At 43.2% G+C, this 24,380-nt stretch overlaps 1 protein-coding gene across 3 annotated transcripts in view; it reads right to left on the bottom strand.

Moving 5' to 3' along the window:
* Positions 1-24,380, bottom strand: part of LOC105011176 (stAR-related lipid transfer protein 13) — a 67,375-nt gene that overhangs the window by 22,519 nt on the left and 20,476 nt on the right. Inside the window, exon 1 of one of the 3 annotated variants that reach the window (XM_029120873.2) lies at positions 4,291-5,489. The exons of the other annotated variants lie outside the window; for them this stretch is intronic. Coding sequence (XP_028976706.2) covers positions 4,291-4,807 — 517 coding nt within the window. The 5' untranslated portion in view covers positions 4,808-5,489. Of the gene's footprint in view, positions 1-4,290; positions 5,490-24,380 lie in introns of those variants that run through there. 3 annotated transcript variants of the gene reach the window in all.

A 24,380-nucleotide genomic window follows, 5' to 3' on the forward strand; every position in this document is an offset into this window, starting at 1 on the left:
TGCAGCGCAGACAGCTGACTATACCATACAGAATGTCCCCTATACCATACAGAATGTCTCCTATAGCATACAGAATAATTACTATACAATACAGAATGTCTCTTATACCATACAGAATGTCTCCTATACCATACAGAATAATTACTATACCATACAGAATGTCTCCTATACCATACAGAATAATTACTATACCATACAGAATGTCTCCTATAGCATACAGAATAATTACTATACCATACAGAATGTCTTCTATACCATACAGAATGTGTCCTATAGCATACAGAATAATTACTATACCATACAGAATAATTACTATACCATACAGAATGTCAACTATACCACACTGTCAGTCTGCTATACCAGTCAGCCTGCTATGCCTGTAGTGAAATGTCAACATGGTTTTGCTATATGTCTGACATGCAGAACAGAATGTAAAAGCACACACTTCAACCACCTCCAAACACAACCACACACACACACACACACAAACATACACATTCACACAAATATACACAAACACACGTATAAACACATGTACACACACACACACATCACCTCCTAAACTCACCCTCACGTAGCACACACAGCACATACATAACCCCCCCGAAAACAACACACCCAGAGCCCTGAGACAGCTGTCCAGTCAAACTCCCTCACATCAGTAGGATAACTGTGTAAGCAAACAGATCAGGCCAACCATGGAATGCCTCATAAACACACACACACACACACACACACACACACACATATAGACATATGGAAAGACACACTACTGTAACACACACATGCACAGTCTCTGGACTCTGGCCATATTCCCATAGCTAAAACGCTTAGAGCTCTATCTACAGAGGTCAGTGGGAGAAAGGAAGATTTGGGGGAAGATAGGCCAAGACATGGGAGGAATTGGCTCTCAATTTGCAATTGTGAGGAGGGGTCATTTTTTGTCTTTTATTGTACATTCCATCCTGTTTGGGTTGTTGCCATCTTTTTAGGGTCTACTGTACAAGCCCTCTTCTGAACACTTCTGTTACTGTCTGATTTTCAGGGTATTTTAAAGATATTTATTAGATTCCAAGTCATGCGACCCAAAAAAAATCTATTTCTATTGTACATTTATTACAAAAATGATGTACAGAAACAGCTTGTTATCAATGGCTAAATGTGTGTGAGAGGGAGAGGAGTGACTATCAATGGCTAAATGTGTGTGAGAGGGAGAGGAGTGACTATCAATGGCTAAATGTGTGTGAGAGGGAGAGGAGTGACTATCAATGGCTAAATGTGTGTGAGAGGGAGAGGAGTGACTATCAATGGCTAAATGTGTGAGAGGGAGAGGAGACAGTCATCTTTCTAAGTCATGTTGCGGCAAGACCAGCAGGGTGTAATCAACCCTCCCACATTCCCTCCCAAGAAACCAAAAAATAATCCTTCACTTGTGTCACAAGGAGCCCGACGGGTAGGAATTGGGCAATAGTCACATTCCAGAGTGGAGAGATGCTCTCCGTATGAAGATCTGCGCATTCAGAAATGCAGTGCTGAAATATTACCAGCTCCTCCTGGCCAAACATCGCCATCTGCAGAGGAAAGGCTTGCACAAGCAAGCTGCATAACTCTTGCTCACACACAAAAGCATGCTAAACTTGAGGCTCGGAAAAAAAATCTATTTCTGTGAGGAATTTTGGAACTTACAGTGCTAATGAGTATATTAGTAGACAATTAAACACGCACAGACACCCAAACACAAAGTTACAGATAGATTTGTCATAAAAAAGCTTGACATAATATACATAGACATGTGTTTCTTCCAGGCATCGCAAATGCTTCTTCCAAAAAACAGTTTTACCATACATTAGTCTCATTGGTATCAGATGTGTTGGTTCTCCTCCCCAACACAATCTAGACCAGAAATCAGACCATTAACCACCATGTCTTGTTTGTCCTCTAGTCCACAACAACGATCTTTGTGTCATCTGGTCTACCATAACTACCTGTCTTTAATGTCCTCTGGTCTACCACAGCTACCTGTGTTTAATGTCCTCTGGTCTACCACAACTACCTGTGTTTAATGTCCTCTGATCAACCACAACTACCTGTGTTTAATGTCCTCTGGTCAACCATAAATACCTGTGTTTAATGTCCTCTGATCAACCACAGCTACCTGTGTTTAATGTCCTCTGGTCTACCACAGCTACCTGTGTTTAATGTCCTCTGGTCTACCACAACTACCTGTGTTTAATGTCCTCTGATCAACCACAACTACCTGTGTTTAATGTCCTCTGGTCAACCATAAATACCTGTGTTTAATGTCCTCTGATCAACCACAGCTACCTGTGTTTAATGTCCTCTGGTCTACCACAGCTACCTGTCTTTAATGTCCTCTGGTCTACCACAACTACCTGTCTTTAATGTCCTCTGATCAACCACAACTACCTGTGTTTAATGTCCTTTGATCAACCACAACTACCTGTCTTGAATGTTCACTGGTCTACCACAACTACCTGTCTTTAATGTCCTCTGGTCTACCACAGCAACATGTTTTTAATGTTCTCTGGTCTACCACAACTACCTGTCTTTAATGTCCTCTGGTCTACCACAGCAACATGTTTTTAATGTTCTCTGGTCTACCACAGCTACATGTCTTTAATGTCCTCTGGTGTCCTCTGGTGAATTGAGTCAACTTCATTTGAGAAATTCATGACTAAGGCACTACACATTTATTTACTGTATGTTTTTTTTTTAAATCACCAGGTACCAAACTAAACTCTCCAACAACAAAAGCCTTGTGAAATCTCCATGACAACGGCCAGGCCTGAAGAGGACTTCCTGTCAACACATATCAGGTGACGGGATGTTCAGGAAGCAGTCATGGAACACTTGGCTGGGAAACATTGTTAGGGGAGAAACAGCCATAGCTAGCGCTACATGAAGACAGGCAGATTGAGGACAATGTTTCCAGACGGTTTTGGGTGCTGGAGACCGTCCTGGATGCCAAGCAACTAAGCATGCTTAGATTCTATAGAGGAAAATTGTATTTTAGATATTGTTTTGTAAAAGTCTCTGAAGGATCTCAAAAGTAGTGTACTAACATTACTGTACTGAAGAAATGTCAGAATTTCCATTGGCTGTTGACGATTCAAAGTTATTACTAGCAATTCCTGATAACACTGATATCTCAACTCGAGAATAAACAAGAATTAGATTAGGTAAATCCAGACTTACAGCTGTGGTTCCTAAACGTTTGTATCGGAGTACTACCAAATACCAGTTTAAAGCTCTTAAAGACCTGCATTGTTAGTCACAGATTTTAATTCAATGAAAATAAATTGCAAGTAAAAGTTTGAGTAAAACATACCAGTAAATGTTACAGGTAAAAAGTTTAACCACTGCCTTAAAGAATAACTCAAAGATAGAAAGATTATATGCCGACACAAGTGTAGTAACATCATACTAGAGTCCATACCAAAGACATATACCTGTCTGGGCTCATACCTCCCTGGCACCACATCAGATTCACCCACCAAAGGATCCTGACAGCAACACCTGCTCCCTAATGCCACACCAGATTCACCCACCAAAGGACCCTGACAGCAACACCTGCTCCCTAATGCCACACCAGATTCACCCACCAAAGGACCCTGACAGCAACACCTGCTCCCTAATGCCACACCAGATTCACCCACCAAAGGACCCTGACAGCAACACCTGCTCCCTAATGCCACACCAGATTCACCCACCAAAGGACCCTGACAGCAACACCTGCTCCCTAATGCCACACCAGATTCACCCACCAAAGGACCCTGACTGCAGCACCTGCTCCCTAATGCCACATCAGATTCACCCACCAAAGGACCCTGACAGCAACACCTGCTCCCTAATGCCACACCAGATTCACCCACCAAAGGACCCTGACTGCAGCACCTGCTCCCTAATGCCACATCAGATTCACCCACCAAAGGATCCTGACAGCAACACCTGCTCCCTAATGCCACACCAGATTCACCCACCAAAGGACCCTGAAAGCAAAACCTGCTCCCTAATGCCACACCAGATTCACCCACCAAAGGACCCTGACAGCAACACCTGCTCCCTAATGCCACACCAGATTCACTTACCAAAAGGCCTAACTAAATCCTACTCCTACCACATCAGCTTCACGCACAGAATTAAGCATCCACTTCCTAAAAGCCTGCCACATTACAACAGTCATAATAAGAACACACGCCACATCATGCGCATGGCGCATTATGGTGCAGTTATGATGCATCATAGGGCTTTTTTAAGCATGCACCTCACCTTGAGTGAGCTTGGTGAGCAGCTGATGACGAGCAAGGATGCGCGTAAGACGCAGTGCAGAGCGTCTTCGAGGGGAGTGTTCAAGCCTCAGGTAGATGTCCTGCCCGTCAGGGGTCATGACCTCTAAACATGCCCTGGCACTCTCACTAACGTTAGCGATCTTCCTCACCCTGGTACTGTTCCCTTCCAAGCTGTTAACATTCTCAGTCTCTCTGCCGTCCTCACTCTCACCTTCCATATCTCTGTCTTCATCAACGTCCCCTTCCATATCTCTGTCTTCATCAACATCCCCTTCCATATCTCTGTCTTCGTCACCCTCTTCTTCCATATCCTTGTACTCTTCCTTCTCTTCCATATCGAAGTCTGCTTCGCACTCGTGTCCCATATCTCTGCCTTTATCACTGCCACTGTCTTCGTCCATATGTCTGTTAATGTCTCTGTCTCCATTTGTGCAAATTACAGTCTCACCATTATTGTCTCTGTTCATCTCAATGTCTCTGTCCATCTCTCTGTCCATCTCTCTGCTACTGACCACACAGTCACTGCAATACTCCACAGACACAAGTTCTCTGCCTCTAGAAAGCAATACGACTAAAACGCAATAAAGAAAATCACTTACAGTATCCAACAACTTCTCAAAAACAAATCCCACAAACAAATCTCACTCTATTTCAATCTATCTCCTTCTCTCACTCTCTCTCTGTCTCCGTCTCTGACCCCGCGGGTCTCACATGCACCCCTGATTCCCCAACTGCCCTTTTAGAAACTGAACTGACTTCATCAACCACCCGTCTCAGAACAGCCCCGCTGTCAGTACTGTAAGCCTTTATCCGCCCCTCCCTCCCTCGCTGTAAAGCTGTTGGTCTACCAATCCATTCTTCTTAAACACACAAGCACAGTCAGCCACCCTGACATTCCTGAGACATTGCATGGACCTCATCTCTACGTCACGCCTCCTCTGTGCTAACACGTTCGGTTATACTCTCCGTCAGTCCCTGACACACTCCCTGACACACTCCCTGACACACTCCCTGACACAGTCCCTGACACACTCCTTTTCTACCCCTTTCTCTCTTCCTCCTTCTGCTTCTCCCCCTATATGAATTCCTTCCTTCTTTCTTCTCTCTATCCCCTTTTCCTCTCTCTGTATTGCTCTCCCTATTGCAACATTCTGACAAAACCTCAATCTACTTCACATTCTTACTAGGCACACCCACACAATCCCACTACATACAGCCCCCCCCCATACACACACACACACACACACACAGTTTCTTACTACATACCCCACTCTCCCCAGACACACATTCTTGCTAAACACACTTTTGCGATACGCACACACACAAACCCAACTACACAGTGAATGTACTTTTAAAAGCAGTCTACATGACATTACACACACATACACAGAAACAGCACAGCCTGGCTGACACTTGTCAAAAAGACATCAACCCACAGAGTGTCTCTGACATCAAAGCAGCACTGCACTGGACTCTCTAATCCACTGTAACCTTCCTCTTAACCTCACCCTTCCTCTGTTTATCACATTGTCTGTGCAGCACCCAATAGCAGTACAGATGTGGAAACCAACACCCAATAGAAGTAGAGAAGTGGATACCAACACCCAATAGCAGTAGAGATGTGGAAACTAACACCTAATAGAAGTAGAGAAGTGGATACCAACACCCAATAGCAGTAGAGATGTGGAAACTAACACCTAATAGAAGTAGAGAAGTGGATACCAACACCCAATAGCAGTAGAGATGTGGAAACTAACACCTAATAGCAGGAGAGATGTGGAAACCAACACCCAATAGCAGTAGAGATGTGGAAACTAACACCTAATAGCAGGAGAGATGTGGAAACCAACACCCAATAGCAGTAGAGATGTGGAAACTAACATCTAATAGCAGTAGAGATGTGGAAACCAACACCCAACAGAGCAAGAGTAGGCAAATGTATTCAGCCATTCTATTTATGACAGTACAGAATGTCCGGGGGCAATCTTTACCGGAACAATAATATAATCATATTTTTTTATTCCAAAAACTAAACCCATTTTAATTGGTGTACTCAACACACCATGTTTACTTTATAAGCAATATTTAAATTATTTGTTCTCGTATATGAGAAAAGTAGAATTTGATAATTCAGATAAACATCTATATATTTTTTTTATCAGAGATAATAGATTTCTAATAACCAATTCCATATTCTGGAAATATTGTGTGTTGTAGAAAAACTAAATTAAAAAGGAATTAGTGCAGTTCCAAAAATAAGTGAAACCCATATTACGGTGGTTAAATCAAGTAGGTAAGTAGTAGGTAGAATCAGGTGGGTAAATTACTGGGTATAAGATGAACCAATCAAAGGAGGGATCTCTAGGATAGAGTCTATGCAGGACTCTGAAAAATAAAGAGAATAAACCTGGTAAGGTTGGTGTTACCCATACAAGTGAATGCAAAACACACCATGCCGAAAGAAAAGGAGACCTCAGAGGCCACCAGGAATGGGATAGTGAGAGCATATCAGTCTGGGGAAGGCTATACAACCATTTCAAAAAGGTTTGAACTCCACATAAAATCTGGACGTTGGCAGACCTCCCTTGCTGCATCTCAGGTTACTCTTCATGTTTCAACAATAAGAAAAACATGGAATAGATATGGCATTCATGGGAAGGTTGCTAGGAAGTAGCCTCTGAATAACAGATCTGCCTGTCTTAATTTTGTCAGAGACCACCTGGACAATCCTGAAGGTTTCTGGAAGTCCATTCTCTGTACAAATGAGTCCAAAAGGCACCTTTTAGTCACAATCAAAACCACTATGTTTGGTGATAACCCAACATTGCCGACCACCAAAAGCACCTGATCCCAACAGTCAAGTAGGGTGGAGGGAGTGTCAAGGTCTGGGGCAGATTTTCCTCCTCTGAACCTGGTCGACTGCAAAACCATGAATTCTGAGGTAAACCAGGAGATTCTTGAACAGAATGTAAGGTCATCAGTCAAGGAGATGAAGTTGGGCCAAAAATGGTCTTCCAACAACACAACGAACCAAAGCATTAGAGCAGAACTACCAAAGCAGGGTGCAGGAGAAATAGGATTCATTTTGGATTGGCCTAGTCAAAGTTCTGCCCATAATACAATCGAGATGTCATGGCAGGACCTGAAGCGGAGAGTACATGCCAGAGAGCCCTCAAACCTCACTCAGTTGTCTGAGTTCTGTAAGGAGGAGTTGGAAAAATTCCCTCAAAAAAGGTTTCAGAGACTGATTAGTGGCTATGGGAAACATCTACTCCCAGTTATTGCTGCTAATGGAGGTGCCACAAGCTTTTGAATGAAGGGGTTCACATATTTTTTGGACACATGAAATCTGAGTTTTTCTTTGATTAATCACTTTTGGTAAATAAGTGATTGAAATATATTGTATGTTTTTGTGTCCTTCATTTGGAATGGCTTTATTACAAACTGGGGTTCAGTTAGGATTTTATGAGTACATTTTTATATTTTATGCAGAAATAATGACCATCCCTTTAGGGTTCACATACATTCAACTAGCTCTGTATCAGTATCTGGTCCTAACTTAACAGCCAATAGCAGGAGAGATGTAGTCACTAACAGCCAATAGTAGGAGAGATGTAGTCACTAACAGCCATTAGTAGGAGAGATTTGGAAACTAACAACGGATAGCAAGAAACAGTAATATGGGAAGAGGGAGGAAGAGGGAGGAACAGGGAGAGAGAGGAAGAGGGAGAGAGAGGAAGAGTCATGCCATGAGCTCCAACTCTGCCAAGCCCAATGGGAGTTGCTGTGGTGAGACCGGGTCATACAGGGTAAGATAGGGTCATAGAGGATCAGACAGGGTCATTCTGGGTCATACTGGGTCATATAGGGTCATACTGGGTCATATAGGGTCACAGAGAGTCAGTGTGATGGTAATTCCAGACAGGGTCATGTAGGGTCATATTGGGTCATACTGGGTCATATAGTGTCATAATGGGTCATACAGAGTCATACTGGGTCAAACAGACACCTCTCTGTGTAGAGATCTTGCAGCGATGGCAGGTCAGACTTTCTGCTGTTTTAATCACCCTCTGAAGTGCTTTGCATTCAAGGGCGGTGCAGCTGCCATACCAGGCGGTGACACAGCCGGTCAGGATACTCTCAATAATGCATCTGTAGAATTTGGTATCCTGGAATCCATGCCAAATCTCCTTAATCGGCGTAGGTAGAAGAGCCGTTTCCTGGCTTCCTTCACCATGACGTTAGAGTGATGAGACCAGGTCAAGTCATCACTGATACAGTGTGAGAGTAACGGTATCAGTGATGAGATAATACAGTGTGAAAGTAACAGTATCAGTGATGAGATAATACAGTGTGAGAGTAACGGTATCAGTGATGAGATAATACAGTGTGAGAGTAACGGTATCAGTGATGAGATAATACAGTGTGAGAGTAACGGTATCAGTGATGAGATAATACAGTGTGAAAGTAACAGTATCAGTGATGAGATAATACAGTGTGAGAGTAACAGTATCAGTGATGAGATAATACAGTGTGAAAGTAACGGTATCAGTGATGAGATAATACAGTGTGAGAGTAACGGTATCAGTGATGAGATAATACAGTGTGAAAGTAACAGTATCAGTGATGAGATAATACAGTGTGAGAGTAACGGTATCAGTGATGAGATAATACAGTGTGAGAGTAATGGTATCAGTGATGAGATAATACAGTGTGAGAGTAACGGTATCAGTGATGAGATAATACAGTGTGAAAGTAACAGTATCAGTGATGAGATAATACAGTGTGAGAGTAACGGTATCAGTGATGAGATAATACAGTGTGAGAGTAACGGTATCAGTGATGAGATAATACAGTGTGAAAGTAACAGTATCAGTGATGAGATAATACAGTGTGAGAGTAACGGTATCAGTGATGAGATAATACAGTGTGAAAGTAACAGTATCAGTGATGAGATAATACAGTGCGAGAGTAACGGTATCAGTGATGAGATAATACAGTGTGAAAGTAACAGTATCAGTGATGAGATAATACAGTGTGAGAGTAACGGTATCAGTGATGAGATAATACAGTGTGAGAGTAACGGTATCAGTGATGAGATAATACAGTGTGAGAGTAACGGTATCAGTGATGAGATAATACAGTGTGAAAGTAACAGTATCAGTGATGAGATAATACAGTGTGAGAGTAACGGTATCAGTGATGAGATAATACAGTGTGAAAGTAACAGTATCAGTGATGAGATAATACAGTGTGAGAGTAACGGTATCAGTGATGATATAATACAGTGTGAGAGTAACGGTATCAGTGATGAGATAATACAGTGTGAGAGTAACGGTAACAGTGATAACAAATTACTAACGGGGACTTTTTTCCCCATCTATGTTTTACAAAGGCAATTGGTGTTGCTAAAGAGAAAGTAATGTTTGGGATAGAGTTAGAATTGGGGTTAGGTTTAGACATTACCATTTAGGGTCAGGCATTAGGGCTTGGTTAAGTTTAGGCATAATTGTCAGGTCAATTAGGGTTAGGTTTATGGTTAGGGTAAATAAAAGCAGGACAGTCAACTTTGGTGTCCCTAATTAGATAGCTAAGTAAACGTGTGTGTGAGCAAGTGTGCTTATGTGTCTGTTTGTGTGTGCGTGCCCCAGAGTGCCTCAAAACTTACATAAATCAACACCAGGACTACCTTCAGGAATTCAGCCAACACAAGAATGTCATTCATTGAAAGACACTACAACATTGACTCATTACAGTTGACTGCCCTCTAGTGGTGATAACATACAGTAAATACATGCTGCATATAGTGAGAAACATTTGTCTGTCTGTCTGTCTGTCTGTCTGTCTACCTGTCTGCCTGTCTCCATGTCTGTCTGCTTGAGTGTATGTCTGTCTGTCCAGCTGAGTGTCTGTTTGTCTTCGTGTCTGTCTTTCTGCTTGAGTGTCTGTTTATCTGACTCCCTGGGTGACTGTAAGTCTGCCTCTCTGTCTATCTGTACTGTGGAGAGTTGGGTTTAGTAAATTCAGCTGACATACAGAGATATCTGATACTCAAACAGTAATGTGTAAATAAGGAAGGTGCAGCTCTCTGATAAGCTGAAACTTGTATGGTGTAGCTCTCTGATAAGCTGAAACTGGCATGGTGCATCTCTCTGATAGGATGAAACTGGCATGGGGCAGCTCTCTGATAAGCTGAAACTGGCATGGTGCAGCTCTCTGATAAGATGAAACTGGCATGGTGCATCTCTCTTATAAGATGAAACTGGCTTGGTGCAGCTCTCTGATAGAATGAAACTGGCATGGTGCAGCTCTCTGATAGGAGGAAACTGGCATTGTGCAGCTCTCTGATAGGATGAAGGTGGCATGGTACAGCTCTCTGATAGGATGAAACTGGCATGGATCCTTTTTGAATCCTTTTCATGACTGCACAAGTGCTACTATAGACAAGGGAGACAGAGGCACTGGGACACAGGTGTGTTGGTCACCACGTGAGCAGAACGTTCTGCCAAGAGAAACAAGAGAACCATCAAGACCGCCCCGCCATCATGAGGACAGCAGGAAACGGATGAAGATGAACAAAGATGATGATGAGAATGATCTGTGAACTTAAAGTTCCACTTGGTGACATCCCCTCAGGGTGAAATCCCTTCAGATCTTGACTCTGTACAGAACGATCAACATTAAAGCCACAGGTTCTATAAAGTTCTTACACAGAACACAGAATTCAGAGGTTCTGATCTAGTTCTAAAGCTTCTAAACACATAACCTTGACGTTCTAAAGACTACACACAAAACGTAGCGGTTCTGTTTTGGTTTGAAGGTTCTACTCACAGAAGCCAGACCTCCTACTCATTCTTTAATAAGGGTTCTATACACAGAAATCTAGTATTGTTTTCTAGTTCCACAGGTTCTACATGTGCCTGGGGTTATCCTCTGTTACTAAATCTACAAAGCAATACTCCCCAGGGGTATTCTTTCCTGTACATCCCAGTTCTCTCTCTGATGATTTAATTCCACAAAGAGATAACCCCCCCCCCCCCCATTTTCTCAAATCCTCTGGATTACAACCCAATCCAGGCGCTACAATCTACAACCGTTCACAAACAATGGACACCGCAAAATCATAATCTACAGGTGCATGCATTCAATTGTGTCTGCTCGTTTGTGTATTCATTCATTAACCTATGTCCTGATATAATCTACTGGAGTCCATGTAATTGGTTGGTGTAGAACGCTGTCATTTCACTTTCACTGAAAACTCACAAAAACAATTTCCTTTTGCGGACAACATCCTTCCTCTACCTCAAATCAACCAACCATCACTCAGCAGGGCACTCAAACTGTCGATCTCAACTAGACGCAAACGCCCCCCAAAAAACGTTATATACCGACTGTTTAATCAATCATAGTGCAGTGTTGATGCGTAGATTTTCTGTATACAGATGAATATCTGTGTTTATTAAAATCTACCGAAAACGTCTGACAGCAGCAACAAGCACGGAGACAGATGTGTGTGTGTGTGTGTGTGTGTGTGTGTCAAAGAGAGTGTGTATGTGTGTGTGAGAGCGAGCGAAAGAGAGAGAGAGAGAGAGAGAGAGAGAGAGAGAGAGAGAGAGAGAGAGAGAGAGAGAGAGAGAGAGAGAGAGAGAGAGACATAGATACATGCAGGCTCTGTGCAGTAACTGTAGCTTGCCATACCATATAGCTACAATCCGGCCTACCTCCCTTAAAGAAGTTGGTGCATTGGCGAATTTTGCAAACGATCTGTATTCATTAACCTACACAGCCTGTTGACAATGTAGCCTACTAAAATATTAACGACGCATACTGTAAATAGGCTATATATAAAACATTTCTGGCCTGCTTTCAGTCATGATTTAAATATTTTCTATGCCTACAAAACCCCCAAGATCAACCACAGCCACAAAGTAAAGACAGAAATAATAGTGAACTGCCGCACAATTAATGCACAACTTGTCGTGAATAGACTCAAGTAGGGTGTCCGGTACAATTTGACAATGACCTTCCCTTGAAACAAACTCTTGTCCTCGGACATAGTAGGTTACCATAGTCAATAATCACAGTCGAACTTCTACGTCATAGACTGCTGTCAATTATCCCCAGATATTAACCTAGTGTAACGTTTTTTTAATTCTTGCATCAGAAGCGTGGGTTCATACATTTGCAATGGGGAGATAAAGTCAACATAACCGCATCCAGCCAGGGTTGATTAAGGGTAGCTGTGCAGAGAAGAGTCCAAATCAACTGACCTGCCAAGCGCCTCTCCCGGACATTCCTCCACAGTAGATCCCAAGCTTTGGAAGTGGACTCCCGCAGCTGCTCGCTGATTGACCGGCGCAGCTGGAGCTTGGCTGACTTTCGCTTCGTCGTCATTGCAAACAGCGATACATAATAATAATTCTTATAATTACGTCAACTACTTTCCCACGGCGAACCGGTTTCCACATTCATATGGGCTACAACAACAAAACCGAAAACCGTTATTCCGTTTTATGCCCGCGGTGGGTGTCAATTTGGGAGCGCGCCGGCAGGCTGCCGCAATAGTCGTCACCAGATTCTCCACCTGGTTCGCTGCGTCACCTTGCTGCATCGAGAAAGAGTGCGCGAGCTATGGGGGTAAAGCGGAAAAAAATCTAAAATATTTAAGTTTAAGATCCGGATTTAATATTATATTGCATCACGTCCGCGTAGCTGAAATTCCTCGCTGGGAATGTAAGTCGGATGTTTCAGATCAGCCTGAATACACGTTAGCAGTCAATGTCCTGTGCGTGCAAGTCTGTGTGTCGACGCCAGATGTGAGTGAGTGAGTGAGGGGGTTTGAAGTTTTCCTGGTGCTCTCATTCTGTTGCTTATGGTATGCATGCAGGCAGGACATTTATTTTCTCTCTCTCCTCTTTTCTGTCTCTCTTTCTACCTCTGTCTCTCCCACAAGAGCCTCCGTCAGCGTTTACATGCGCGCACACACGCATCCACACGCATGGGCGCGCGCACGCGCGCACACACACAAATACCGTTTTATTGAGTTTGGTCATCGGAAAATGGATCAAATGCTTTCACACATCTAAATGCACTGTATGCATACGACTATTTTTCCCTTGTTGTCTACCCCACATACCTTCATAAAAAAGCAAGAGGGATTTTAAAATGGGAGTCAGCATTTGAAACAATAACAAAGTATTCCCGGACACTGAATAAAAAGCTGCATGCATACGACCCCTCGGAAAAACGTTTGTTGTGGATACAAGATTGACCATTCATGATATCAAAACTGTCTATTGAACACTGTTCTTGGATTAAGAGCAATTACTTTTATTTACACACAGTGACACTAAATGAATGGGGGATTAGAAGAGTAGTGGTGGATTGTTAAACCCTGCAGTTTGACATTATCACTTTTGCTGTGCTCTGTTGATAACAGACTTCCTGTGTGACACAGTGGCTGTCTCATTCTAACAAAACGCCCAGTTCACAGCATTTCTACACTGCACTGAAAGGGGGCGTGAATCACAGCTTTCTATCAGAAGGAGAAGTTTGTTTGTGAAACTCCAAACATGTGAGCTAGAAACAAATATTACACAGCGTAAAAGCAGGGAGTCTGCTCTAGAGCGTTGTTTTGGCATGTGACTTTCATTGGCTATGGGAGATTCTTCTTACCAAACCCAATTATTATCCCAATAACACTCAGTAGATTATTAGGAATGCAGAGATTATATATTTAAATGTACAGGTTATTTCATATTCATATTGCAAAAAATAGGACATGAAAGAAAAATACTGTTAAAAAACATTTGGTCTGAGTTATGTGGATGAGGTCCCTAACCCTGGTTCTTATGGGCTGTGTTTTATGGATGAGGTCCCTAACCCTGGTTCTTATGGGCTGTGTTTCATGGATGAGGTCCATAACCCTGGTTCTTATGGACTGTGTTATGTGGACGAGATATCTAATCCTGGTTCTTATGGGCAGTGTTTTGTGGATTATGTCCCTAACCCTGGTTCTTATGGGCTGTGTTTTATGGATGAGGTCCCTAACCTTGGTTCCTATGGGCTATGTATTGTGGATGAGGTCCCTAACCCTGGTTCATATGGGCTGTGTTTTGTGGATGAAGTCCCTAATCCTGGTTCTCACAGGCTGTGTTTTGTGGATGAGGTCCTTAATTCCTATTCTTTTGGCTGCGCTTTGTGGATGATGTCCCTAATCCTGGTTCTCATGGGCTGTGTTATGTGGACGAGATCTCTTATAGGCTGTGTCATGTGGATGAGGACCAGAATCCTGCTTCTTTTGGGCTGTTTTTTGTGGACGAGTTCCTTGAGCAGGAATGTGTGAGAGATGAGACACAGGAGAACGACTCCCAGACACATCAGCTGCCATCTGACCTTCCACCTAACCCTAGCCTCCTATCCTCAACACATCCCCATGTCCCTAGCCCCCTGTCTCCAACCCAGACCCCAGTCCCCAAACTAGCCCCCTGTCCAGAGCCCACTGTCCCAAACCGAGCCCCCCCCCCCGCCTTCTCCCTGGGTCTGGGTATCTGGTATCTGGTATGACTGTTACTAGAGGAGAGAGAGCAGAGGATTTACTGCAGTTAACATTTTTGACAGGACTGGGGACCAGAGGTTATGAGAGGAGAGAGAATAGAGGAGAGAGAGAAACTACAGGGAGGAGAAAGAGGAGAGAGACGACAAAGAGAGAAAGGAGAGAGGAGAGAAAGGAGATGAGAGAAAGGAGAGAGGAGAGAAAGGAGATGAGAGAGAGAAGGGGAGAAACAGAAAGAAGAGGAATGAGGCATACACACCCACCAAGAACAGATCTTTTACACCCAAGTTTCAGAATGTCTCGGAGGGGTAACATAAACCCATGAGGTATGGAGCAGAGAGACAACATGGCCACCACAGGTCTGAAACGTTTCTAACACACACAATGCTTTGGGCCTTTGTGTAAATGTGTCCATGCTTGAGGAAAGATTTGGGCACTTTAACACATTAACACTTAACTATCAAAGCACTAACTGTGGTACCATCCAAGAGAACAAGCATTAACTCTTGTACCACCCATGATAACAAGCACTAACTCTGGTCACACCCAGGAGAACAAGCAGAACTGGTTCCACCTTGGAGAACCAGCAGAACAGGTACAACTCGGCAGAACCAGCTGAACACGTACCACCCAGGAGAACCATCAGAACTGGAACCACCTAGGAGAACAAGGAGAACTGGTACCAACCAGGAGAACCATCAGAACTGGTACAACCCTGGAGAAACATCAGAACTGATACCACCCAGGAGAACCATCAGAACTGGTTCCATGCAGGAGAACCTTCAGAACGGGTTCCACACAGGAGAACAAGCAGAACTGGATAACTCTAGTCTTTCACTCAACTTTCTGAGTAATTGAAGGTCTGATTGAGAAGTAAGAGAAAGGAGAGAGAAACTCTACGTCCTCTGTTTCAGAACCAAATATTAATACCGTTTGGCCAAGTTGTAGAACGGACACTGTTCTGGCCTCTTTAATCTAGAAACACTGATGCAACAGAGTTATACTGCCTCTCACAGATCCCTATGAGATGTATCGTATCTGTTCTCCCTGAACATCTTCATACGCTAAAAAAAAAAAAAAAACAGCAAACGTATACATGTTCACTCTGTGTATGTCTATAGCCCCCATGTTTCTCTGTTGGCCATAACCAGGTCAAAGGTCAAGCTACTCTCAGCAACAGCCAATGAAAACGCATGACTACAATATCAGCCAACCATAGTAGTCGCTGGCCATGGTCCCAACAAACTCTGCCTGATCCGTGTTTCAGACCAAATATACGATGTGGTGTGTGTGTCATTCAGACCAAACAAACAGCTAAGCATGGGTGTGCACCAGGAGAGAAATCTGATCCAGCAATGTTTACGGAACCAGGAATCTGAAGGATTATCTTAAAATGGCATAACGACGGGAATTCTGTGCTCATGTCGAGGTGGAAGGGGTTGTGTGTCTGTCCCAAATGTTACCCTATTCCCTTTCTAGTGCACTTTTACCATCACTCTGATCAAAAAGTACGTAATAGAGCGCAATTTGTAACGCACATGTGTTCCCTGAGGAGTACTTTCTGCTGGTAGCACTATGTAGACCAGAGGGGGTGAAGGAGCTCAGGTCAGTCAATGTTGAAAGCAGTCATCAGAGAGAGGGAACAAATAAGAACCACTGATGCTGCTCTGCAAGGTCTCCATCTTTCCATCTCCCTCCACCTCCTCTCACTCTCCTTTGGTCGGGCGCTGTCTCGCTCATTATCTCGGCCCTCTGTCCTCTCTCTCTTTTTTACGCTTTGCTTCACGTCTTCTCTCTCCCTATCCAGATCTCTGCCTCTATGTTCTCATTTTCTCTTTCAATCTTTTCTATATTGTCATTCTTCCACCCTCTCCTCCTGTTCCTCTTTCCCTCCTCTCCCCCTTCCTTTCCTCCCCCACTTTTTCCTTCCATTCCCAACCTCCCTTCCCTCTCACTCAGCTCTCTCACCCTCTCCTCTTTCTGTTCCTCTCGCCTCTGCACTGCTTTCTATATTCAGCAACACTCAGTCATTCAGGCCTTAACTGCTCCCAGAATTCCCCTGGCTCTAGCCCTTAAAGGACATTTTAACTTTTTTACAACTTAATGTTCCTAAACCTGAAAATTGTTTGTGGGCTTAGAGAACAAATCAGTGGTCCAGTTTCTTTATAGAGATACGGAAAACATCAGCTGGTATTATCCAGTGCTCTATCAAAATGAATTAAGGTAATGGGGTGTATGTGAACATGTTCTCCAAAAACTCTCAAAAACACCAAAATAAAATGGCGGATGGAACTCGGGGAGTGCTCTTGTTCTTAGATGGTGAAAGATATAGAGTAAATGAAACATGGACAGAAATAAAAGGTGAAAGTCTGTACTTTTACGTCATATTCATCTTTTAATCATATTTTCATATGCTTTGAGTATACAGCAAAAGTTACAATGTTTACTTTACTGTGCGAGTACTTATGGAGGGTACGTGTGTGTGTTTCGGTTTGTCAGAGTACGTGTGTGTGTGTGTGTGTGTGTGTGTGAGAGAGAGTGCATGTGTGTGTCTTTCTGAATGGGATTATGGGTGTGTTTTTGTCCATGTTTGAGAGAGAGAGTGTGTGTGTGTGTGTTTCTGCATGCATTTCTGTTTGTGTGTGTACTTGTACAACTATCTTCACATTCTGCTGGCTTGCAAAGTGATGTCCAATTCACATTGGATTCCAGCCAGAGTGGGAAGATCCAACATATTTACATTTTATTCAACCACAACCTGCATTCAGACTGCCAGAGTTCGGAAGAACAAGTAAAGACTCTACCTTAATCTTCAAAACCATTCCAGTATTGAGAACAATGACGCAAGTAAGGAATTGGAATAGTCTAGAAATATTTTTATTAAATATTAACCCACAAGTGTTTAACTCTGGTTATTAACAGCAGCAACGCTGAGTGGAAAGTAACCCTTTTACACTGAATAAACACTGTCAACACAGAAAAAACACTGAATAAACACTAGGACAGTTACACTGACAACATTACTACTGTTACACTGACAACACTAGGACTGTTACACTGACAACATTAGGACTGTTACACTGACAACACTAGAACTGTTACACTGACAACACTAGGACTGTTACACTGACAACACTAGGACTGTTACACTGACAACACTAGAACAGTTACACTGACAACACTAGGACTGTTACACTGACAACACTAGAACAGTTACACTGACAACATTAGGACTGTTACACTGACAACACTAGGACTGTTACACTGATAACACTAGAACAGTTACACTGACAACACTAGGACTGTTACACTGACAACACTAGAACAGTTACACTGACAACATTAGGACTGTTACACTGACAACACTAGGACTGTTACACTGATAACACTAGGACTGTTACACTGACAACACTAGGACTGTTACAATCCTAGTGTGAGGCTAATGTGCTTTGTGCTTCTGTACATTTCAAGAACCTTCAAATGCCCCACCAATAACTCCACCCTTTCCTTAAAGGTCCAGGAACCATTGGACTGAATAAGAACCTTTATTTTCAGTGTAGTCGATCCTGTGTCTAGATCCCTAGTCACTTTCTGAAAACATGGTTCAGTATTCAGGCTTTAGTCCTCTGCCCTCCATAACCGAGCCTTGGGATTGGGTGAAACATTTATTGACATGTGGTCTTGACAAATAGTGACCCTACAGTGGACCCAGGATATGGGTGTTGTCAGAGAAGGAAATCAGATGAAAAGAAAAAGAGATGGAAAGACAGAAGGTAAGAGAGACAAGTTATGTTAAATGGAGAGAGAAGAGGAGAGAAGGACAAACAAAGAAAAAGTCAGAGAGATATAATGAGAGAGAGAAAGAGAGAGTGCAGACCGTTTAGGAACAGAAACTTGACCACATTAGATGGCGACCAACAAACAAGAAATAATAAACAACGTATTGTGCTGCACTGGCGATGGCATGTTTGCACGTAACTTTGATAAAACATGGCATTTTCATTATGTGGCTCACAGTAGATGATTGAATGTTCACGTTCCACTCTGCGGTTCTATTAGGGGAACCACAATGACAAAGTACTTTATAACCACTAACTGGAAATCTAGTTCTACTGACCAAGTGTGTGGGTGGGCTTAGGGTGCAGATTTCTGGGGCTGTTGGGTTTGTGTGTGTGTGTGTGTGTGTGTGTGCGGGCACGGCCAGTGTCTGCCCGTAACCACACACTCATATACAAAATGCGAGAGCAACATTTGGGGAAGGAAACGGTATTTGTCCCAGAAGGGTTTGTCTGGAGAGATGCTTATTTAAACTAGCAGCCATGGCTGTGGAGCTGGGGGTGGTTCAAAAGGCCATGGCATTACACGAAGCCCGAGGCCGTGCCTCAAACGGCACCCTATTCCCTATAGGCACTGGTCAAAAGAAGTGTGCTATGTAGGGGACAGGGGCCCACTTTGGGATAGGCGAGAAAATGTTATCTCCCTTGATCTCCTCTCTCATGGTCTCTGCCGTTTCCTCCAGAACCATTAGCTATTGTTATTCCTCCTATGCATTAGAGTGGGACTGTGTTGATTTGTGTGTTTGCATGTCAGTATATGTGTGTGTGTGTGTGTGTGTGTGTGTGTCTATGTGTCTACTTGTTTCCATGGCTTTTCAGGACCGACAGGGCAAAAAGTTAGAAAAGGCTTTTGTAGGCTTACAGTTTAGGTTTGTAGGTTTAGGGTTTAGGTCAGCTTTGGGTTTTGGGGTTTACGGGTTATGTTAGGTTTGGGTTTGTAGGTTTACAGGATATGTAAGGTTTGGGTTTGTAGGTTTACAGGTTATGTTAGGTTTGGGTTTGTAGGTTTACGGGTTATGTTAGGTTTGGGTTTGTAGGTTTACAGGATATGTAAGGTTTGGGTTTGTAGGTTTACAGGTTATGTTAGGTTTGGGTTTGTAGGTTTACGGGTTATGTTAGGTTTGGGTTTGTAGGTTTACAGGATATGTAAGGTTTGGGTTTGTAGGTTTATAGATTATGTGAGGTTTGGGTTTGTAGGTTTATAGATTATGTGAGGTTTGGTTTTGTAGCTTTGCAGTTTCTGTCAGGTTTGGGTTGGTACACACCGGAATTAGGTTTGGTTTGGGATTCATGGGGTTAGGTCATCTTTGGTTTTGTAGCGTTATGGGTTATGTTAGGTTTGGGATTGGGGTTTATGCGTACGGGTTAGGTTACGCTTGGGGTTCAGGGTTACAGTTTCATGTTATCCATTTAACAGACAATCCATTGGGGAAGAAAGGGAGTGTTTAGGGTTAGGGTTTAGGCTTGGTGAAATGTCATTTGGGTTAGGATGATATTTTAAAATGTAAGGTCATGTTAATACATTAATGCAGTTATCAGGGTTAAGGTCAGGGTTACATTCATAACAACATGGTGTATGCAGGTCTTTTCTTTACTTTCCGGGAAAGAGAGGGACAGGAGGAGTGTCTGTGTCAGGTTTAGAAAAAGAAAAAAAGTGAAAGAGTGACAGACAAGGAGAGACATGGTGTTCCCTGGAACACCAGCCGCCGCTGCCAGCCAATGTCCTAGGTGAATGTGTTGTCATGCAGTGTGTGAGGGAGAGAAAGAGAGGTAGCAGGAAAAAAGACAGAAAGAGAGACAGAAAGAGAGAGAGAGAAAGAGAGCGAGAGAGAAAGAGAGAAAGAGAGCGAGTCGAGGAGGACATGACACCAGCTTCTGAATCTGCTAACTCATTAAAGCTCCGCCACTAACCTCCATGCTAACCGTGCTATATATAGCTTAATGAAGGGAACACACACACCCTCCACGTGCTGCCTGGTCGTTAAGGTAGAATCATCCAGCAGGGCGTGATTGTTTAGCCAACTGCTTCGCTGTGTGAGGTACAGCACGGGAGTCCCAGGCGCTGAAGTGTAGCATCAGCGCATTGGGTTTGATGATGTCGCACACACACACACACACACACACACACACTCACACACACACACACACACACACAGACTGCAGATTTTCCATTCCAGCTGCAATGTTATAAAATTCTCAGTATGAGTATCTTAGTAGCACACTGCGCTGTAAGGAGGAACACATGCTCATGGAGCTCAGGATCACAGATCAGGATGATGGAAGGAACTGTTTCTGTGCTAGTGGGAGATGTTTTTGTTTGCTTCCCTACAACAGTTGTCTTTCAGATTCTGTTTACTGAGCTGGAAGGACCTACAGACTTCCTAACCCAACACTCAGTCCACTCCAATATACACTGAGTGGATTGAGACGTCCTCTGCAGACCTGAGTGGAATGAGACGTCCTCTGCAGACCTGAGTGGAATGAGACGTCCTCTGCAGACCTGAATGGAATGAGACATCCTCTGCAGACCTTAGTAGCCGTGGGGACAATTGGTTGAAAATTGTCCCATGTCACCTCTTCTGTACAAGGATCACAATCGTTACCTGTTTACACTAGGTCTACTCTTTGAAAAATCTCTGACACAAATCTGACATCAAGCCTTGCTCATCTCAATGAAATGATTGTAGTGTGAAAATGCTCTTTAGTCAGCATCCGTCCCCTTCTGGCTCCTGTCTTCCCCTGGTCTCAACCCTCCCTCCCTCCCTTAATGTAATCTAAGGAGGAACTGTACGTCCACAGAACACTCCTCTCTGATTTGGGGGACAGTGTGTGTGTGTCAGGGTTTTCCCAACAGCATAATGCTCTTCTGAATATCAAATATTAATTGAAACATCGTTACCACGGTAACACTGGACCTGTCCTGCGACACATGGGATGCCACAGTTATTCACCACCCCTCCATCTTTCACTATCATCCATCCCTTTATCCATCTGGAGGTAATAAGGAACTATTGAGCGATGGAGAGAAGATATTAAAACTACCGAGTGGCAGTGGAATATTTGTTGGGTGTGTTACGGGCCACTCTCTACAACCATGGATGGTGTTTAACTAATCCCCCAATAAAATACAGAGAAAATATTCAGGAAGTGGAGAAATAGTGTGCCTGTTAGTGTGTGTGTGTGTATGAGTGGATGTGTGTGTCTTTGTATAGCTGTCACACACATCTCTCCTTTTCATTACTTAAACACTTCTCTATGTGAGAGGTCATTACCTCTGAACCCTCTCATAGTTTCTCATCCAGCTTTCCTCCGCCACCTCCTCCAACAGGGCTCCGCCTCCCTCCCTCCCTCCACCCCTCCCTCTACTCCCTCCCTACACTCCCTCCCTCTCTTCCTCCACTCCCTCCCTACACTCCCTCCCTACACTCCCTCCCTCTCTCCCTCCACTCCCTACACTCCCTCCCTCCACTCCCTCCACTCCCTCCCTCCCTCCCTCCCACCCTCCCTCCTCTCCCCGGGGACTTTTCCCGGCTTGCTAACGTCTTCTCTCCCCCAGAGAATCGTCTGGGTCTATCTCTGGGTCCCTCAAAATAACACAACGCAGCACATTCCCCGGGTTGACTGTAACAGACCAGAGTTAGACCAAGGTAATCACACCCAGAGCAGTATGTCTGTAGACTGTAACAGACCAGAGTTAGACAAAGGTAATCACACCCAGAGCAGTATGGCTGTAGACTTTGTCAGACCAGAGTTAGACCAAGGCAATCACACCTAGAGCAGTATGTCTGTAGACTGTAACAGACCAGAGTTAGACCAAGGTAATCACACCCAGAGCAGTATGTCTGTAGACTGTAACATGCCAGAGTTAGACCAAGGTAATCACACCCAGAGCAGTATGTCTGTAGACTGTAACAGACCAGAGTTAGACCAAGGTAATCACACCCAGAGCAGTATATCTGTAGACCATAACAGACCAGTGTTACATCAAGGTAATCACACCTAGAGCAGTCTGTTTGTAGACTGTAACAGACCAGTGTTACATCAAGGTAATCACACCTAGAGCAGTCTGTTTGTAGACTGTAACAGACCAGGGTTTGATCAAGCTAATCACACTTAGAGCAGTCTGTAGACAGTTTTTTTATTGTTGTTATTTTTATTCTATTTATTATTATTATCACTTTATTCATATTAATATGTTTTATTGCTCATGCTTTTTATCATTATTGTAATCATTATTATGTTTAATTTTTATAAAAGTACGTATTATATATATGATAGTTATTTTTATACTATATTATTATTAAAAATATATATGTTTTAGAACCCCAACATAGATATGGATAAGAGGTCACACACACACACACACACACACACACGCACATGCACACAAACACCTCTCCATTAAACCTGCCTCCATCAGTAGGTCAATACACATTAGTCAGATGAGAGAGGGGCAGCAGGGTGATTCCACGCATCCTGAATTACACCCTAGTCATCCTGTAGTAGACTATGGATCAAGTGTAGGGCGTGACACAATCAGTAGGACACTATTTGGGACATAGAGGGTGGAGCTCTTACACCATGCATTAAAGGGGTTTAAGTGCTTTGGTTAAATGAAGTCTTTATTTATTCATTAATATGCTGTATCTTTTGATCTCTCTCAAAATATTGTATTTATTTACGTATTTTCTTTGTGCAACAAATGCTGAGTATTAAAAAATACTTTGGCCTTCTGAACATACACGTTAATACTCGGCAGAACACACACACACACACACAAGCAAGCACACACACAATCTTTAACTGGTCTTCAGGCAGTGGAAAAAGGGTTGGTGGACACTTGAATGGAAAACCCGTCTCTGTCTTTCCATATACTCACCCACTCACACAGCCTGAGTGACCAGTTGGAATGTGTGTGTGGTGTGTGCGTGTGTGTGTATGTCTGTGCGTGTGTGGGTGTTTGTTTTTATGTTGGGACTTTGGGATTAAAGGCAAATTTGGATTAGATTGAGTTCAGAATCAATGAGAGACCGACAGTGACCATACAGGGGCTAAGCTGTTAAGACTCCATAGGAATAAAGCTCCAATATTACATATTAATTTTTCTGGCTGCTAGGGGAAATGCATTGACAATAAATCCTGCCGACTTGACTGAGATTAGAGGTTTCTGCTACCCTGTGGGGGGAGGTTGAATCCTGAATTCGGCGAAACCCAGAACGTCAATCCACAGTTGCCGATAACAATGTTTTGTTTTTGCTTGTGCTTTGTTTTTAAACACGCAAACACATATTTCTCACGCCAATAAAGCACCGTTAAATTGACAACGAGTTGAGAGGAAGAGGAGAGTGACAGCTGAAGAAAGAGGGATGAAGTAAAGAAGGAGAAAGTAGAGAGGGAGAGGGAGAAAGTAGAGAGGGGGATAAATTAGAGAGGGAGAGGGAGAAAGTAGACAGAGAGAGGGATAACGTATATATAGAGAGGGAGAAAGTAGACAGAGAGAGGGATAACGTATATATAGAGAGGGAGAAAGTAGACAGAGAGAGGGATAACGTATATATAGAGAGGGAGAAAGTAGACAGAGAGAGGGATAACGTATATATAGAGAGGGAGAAAGTAGACAGAGAGAGGGATAACGTATATATAGAGAGGGAGTAAGTAGACAGAGAGAGGGATAACGTA

The sequence above is a fragment of the Esox lucius genome, chromosome 7, assembly GCF_011004845.1.
Source record: "Esox lucius isolate fEsoLuc1 chromosome 7, fEsoLuc1.pri, whole genome shotgun sequence".
In the NCBI taxonomy this organism is placed as follows: domain Eukaryota; kingdom Metazoa; phylum Chordata; class Actinopteri; order Esociformes; family Esocidae; genus Esox; species Esox lucius.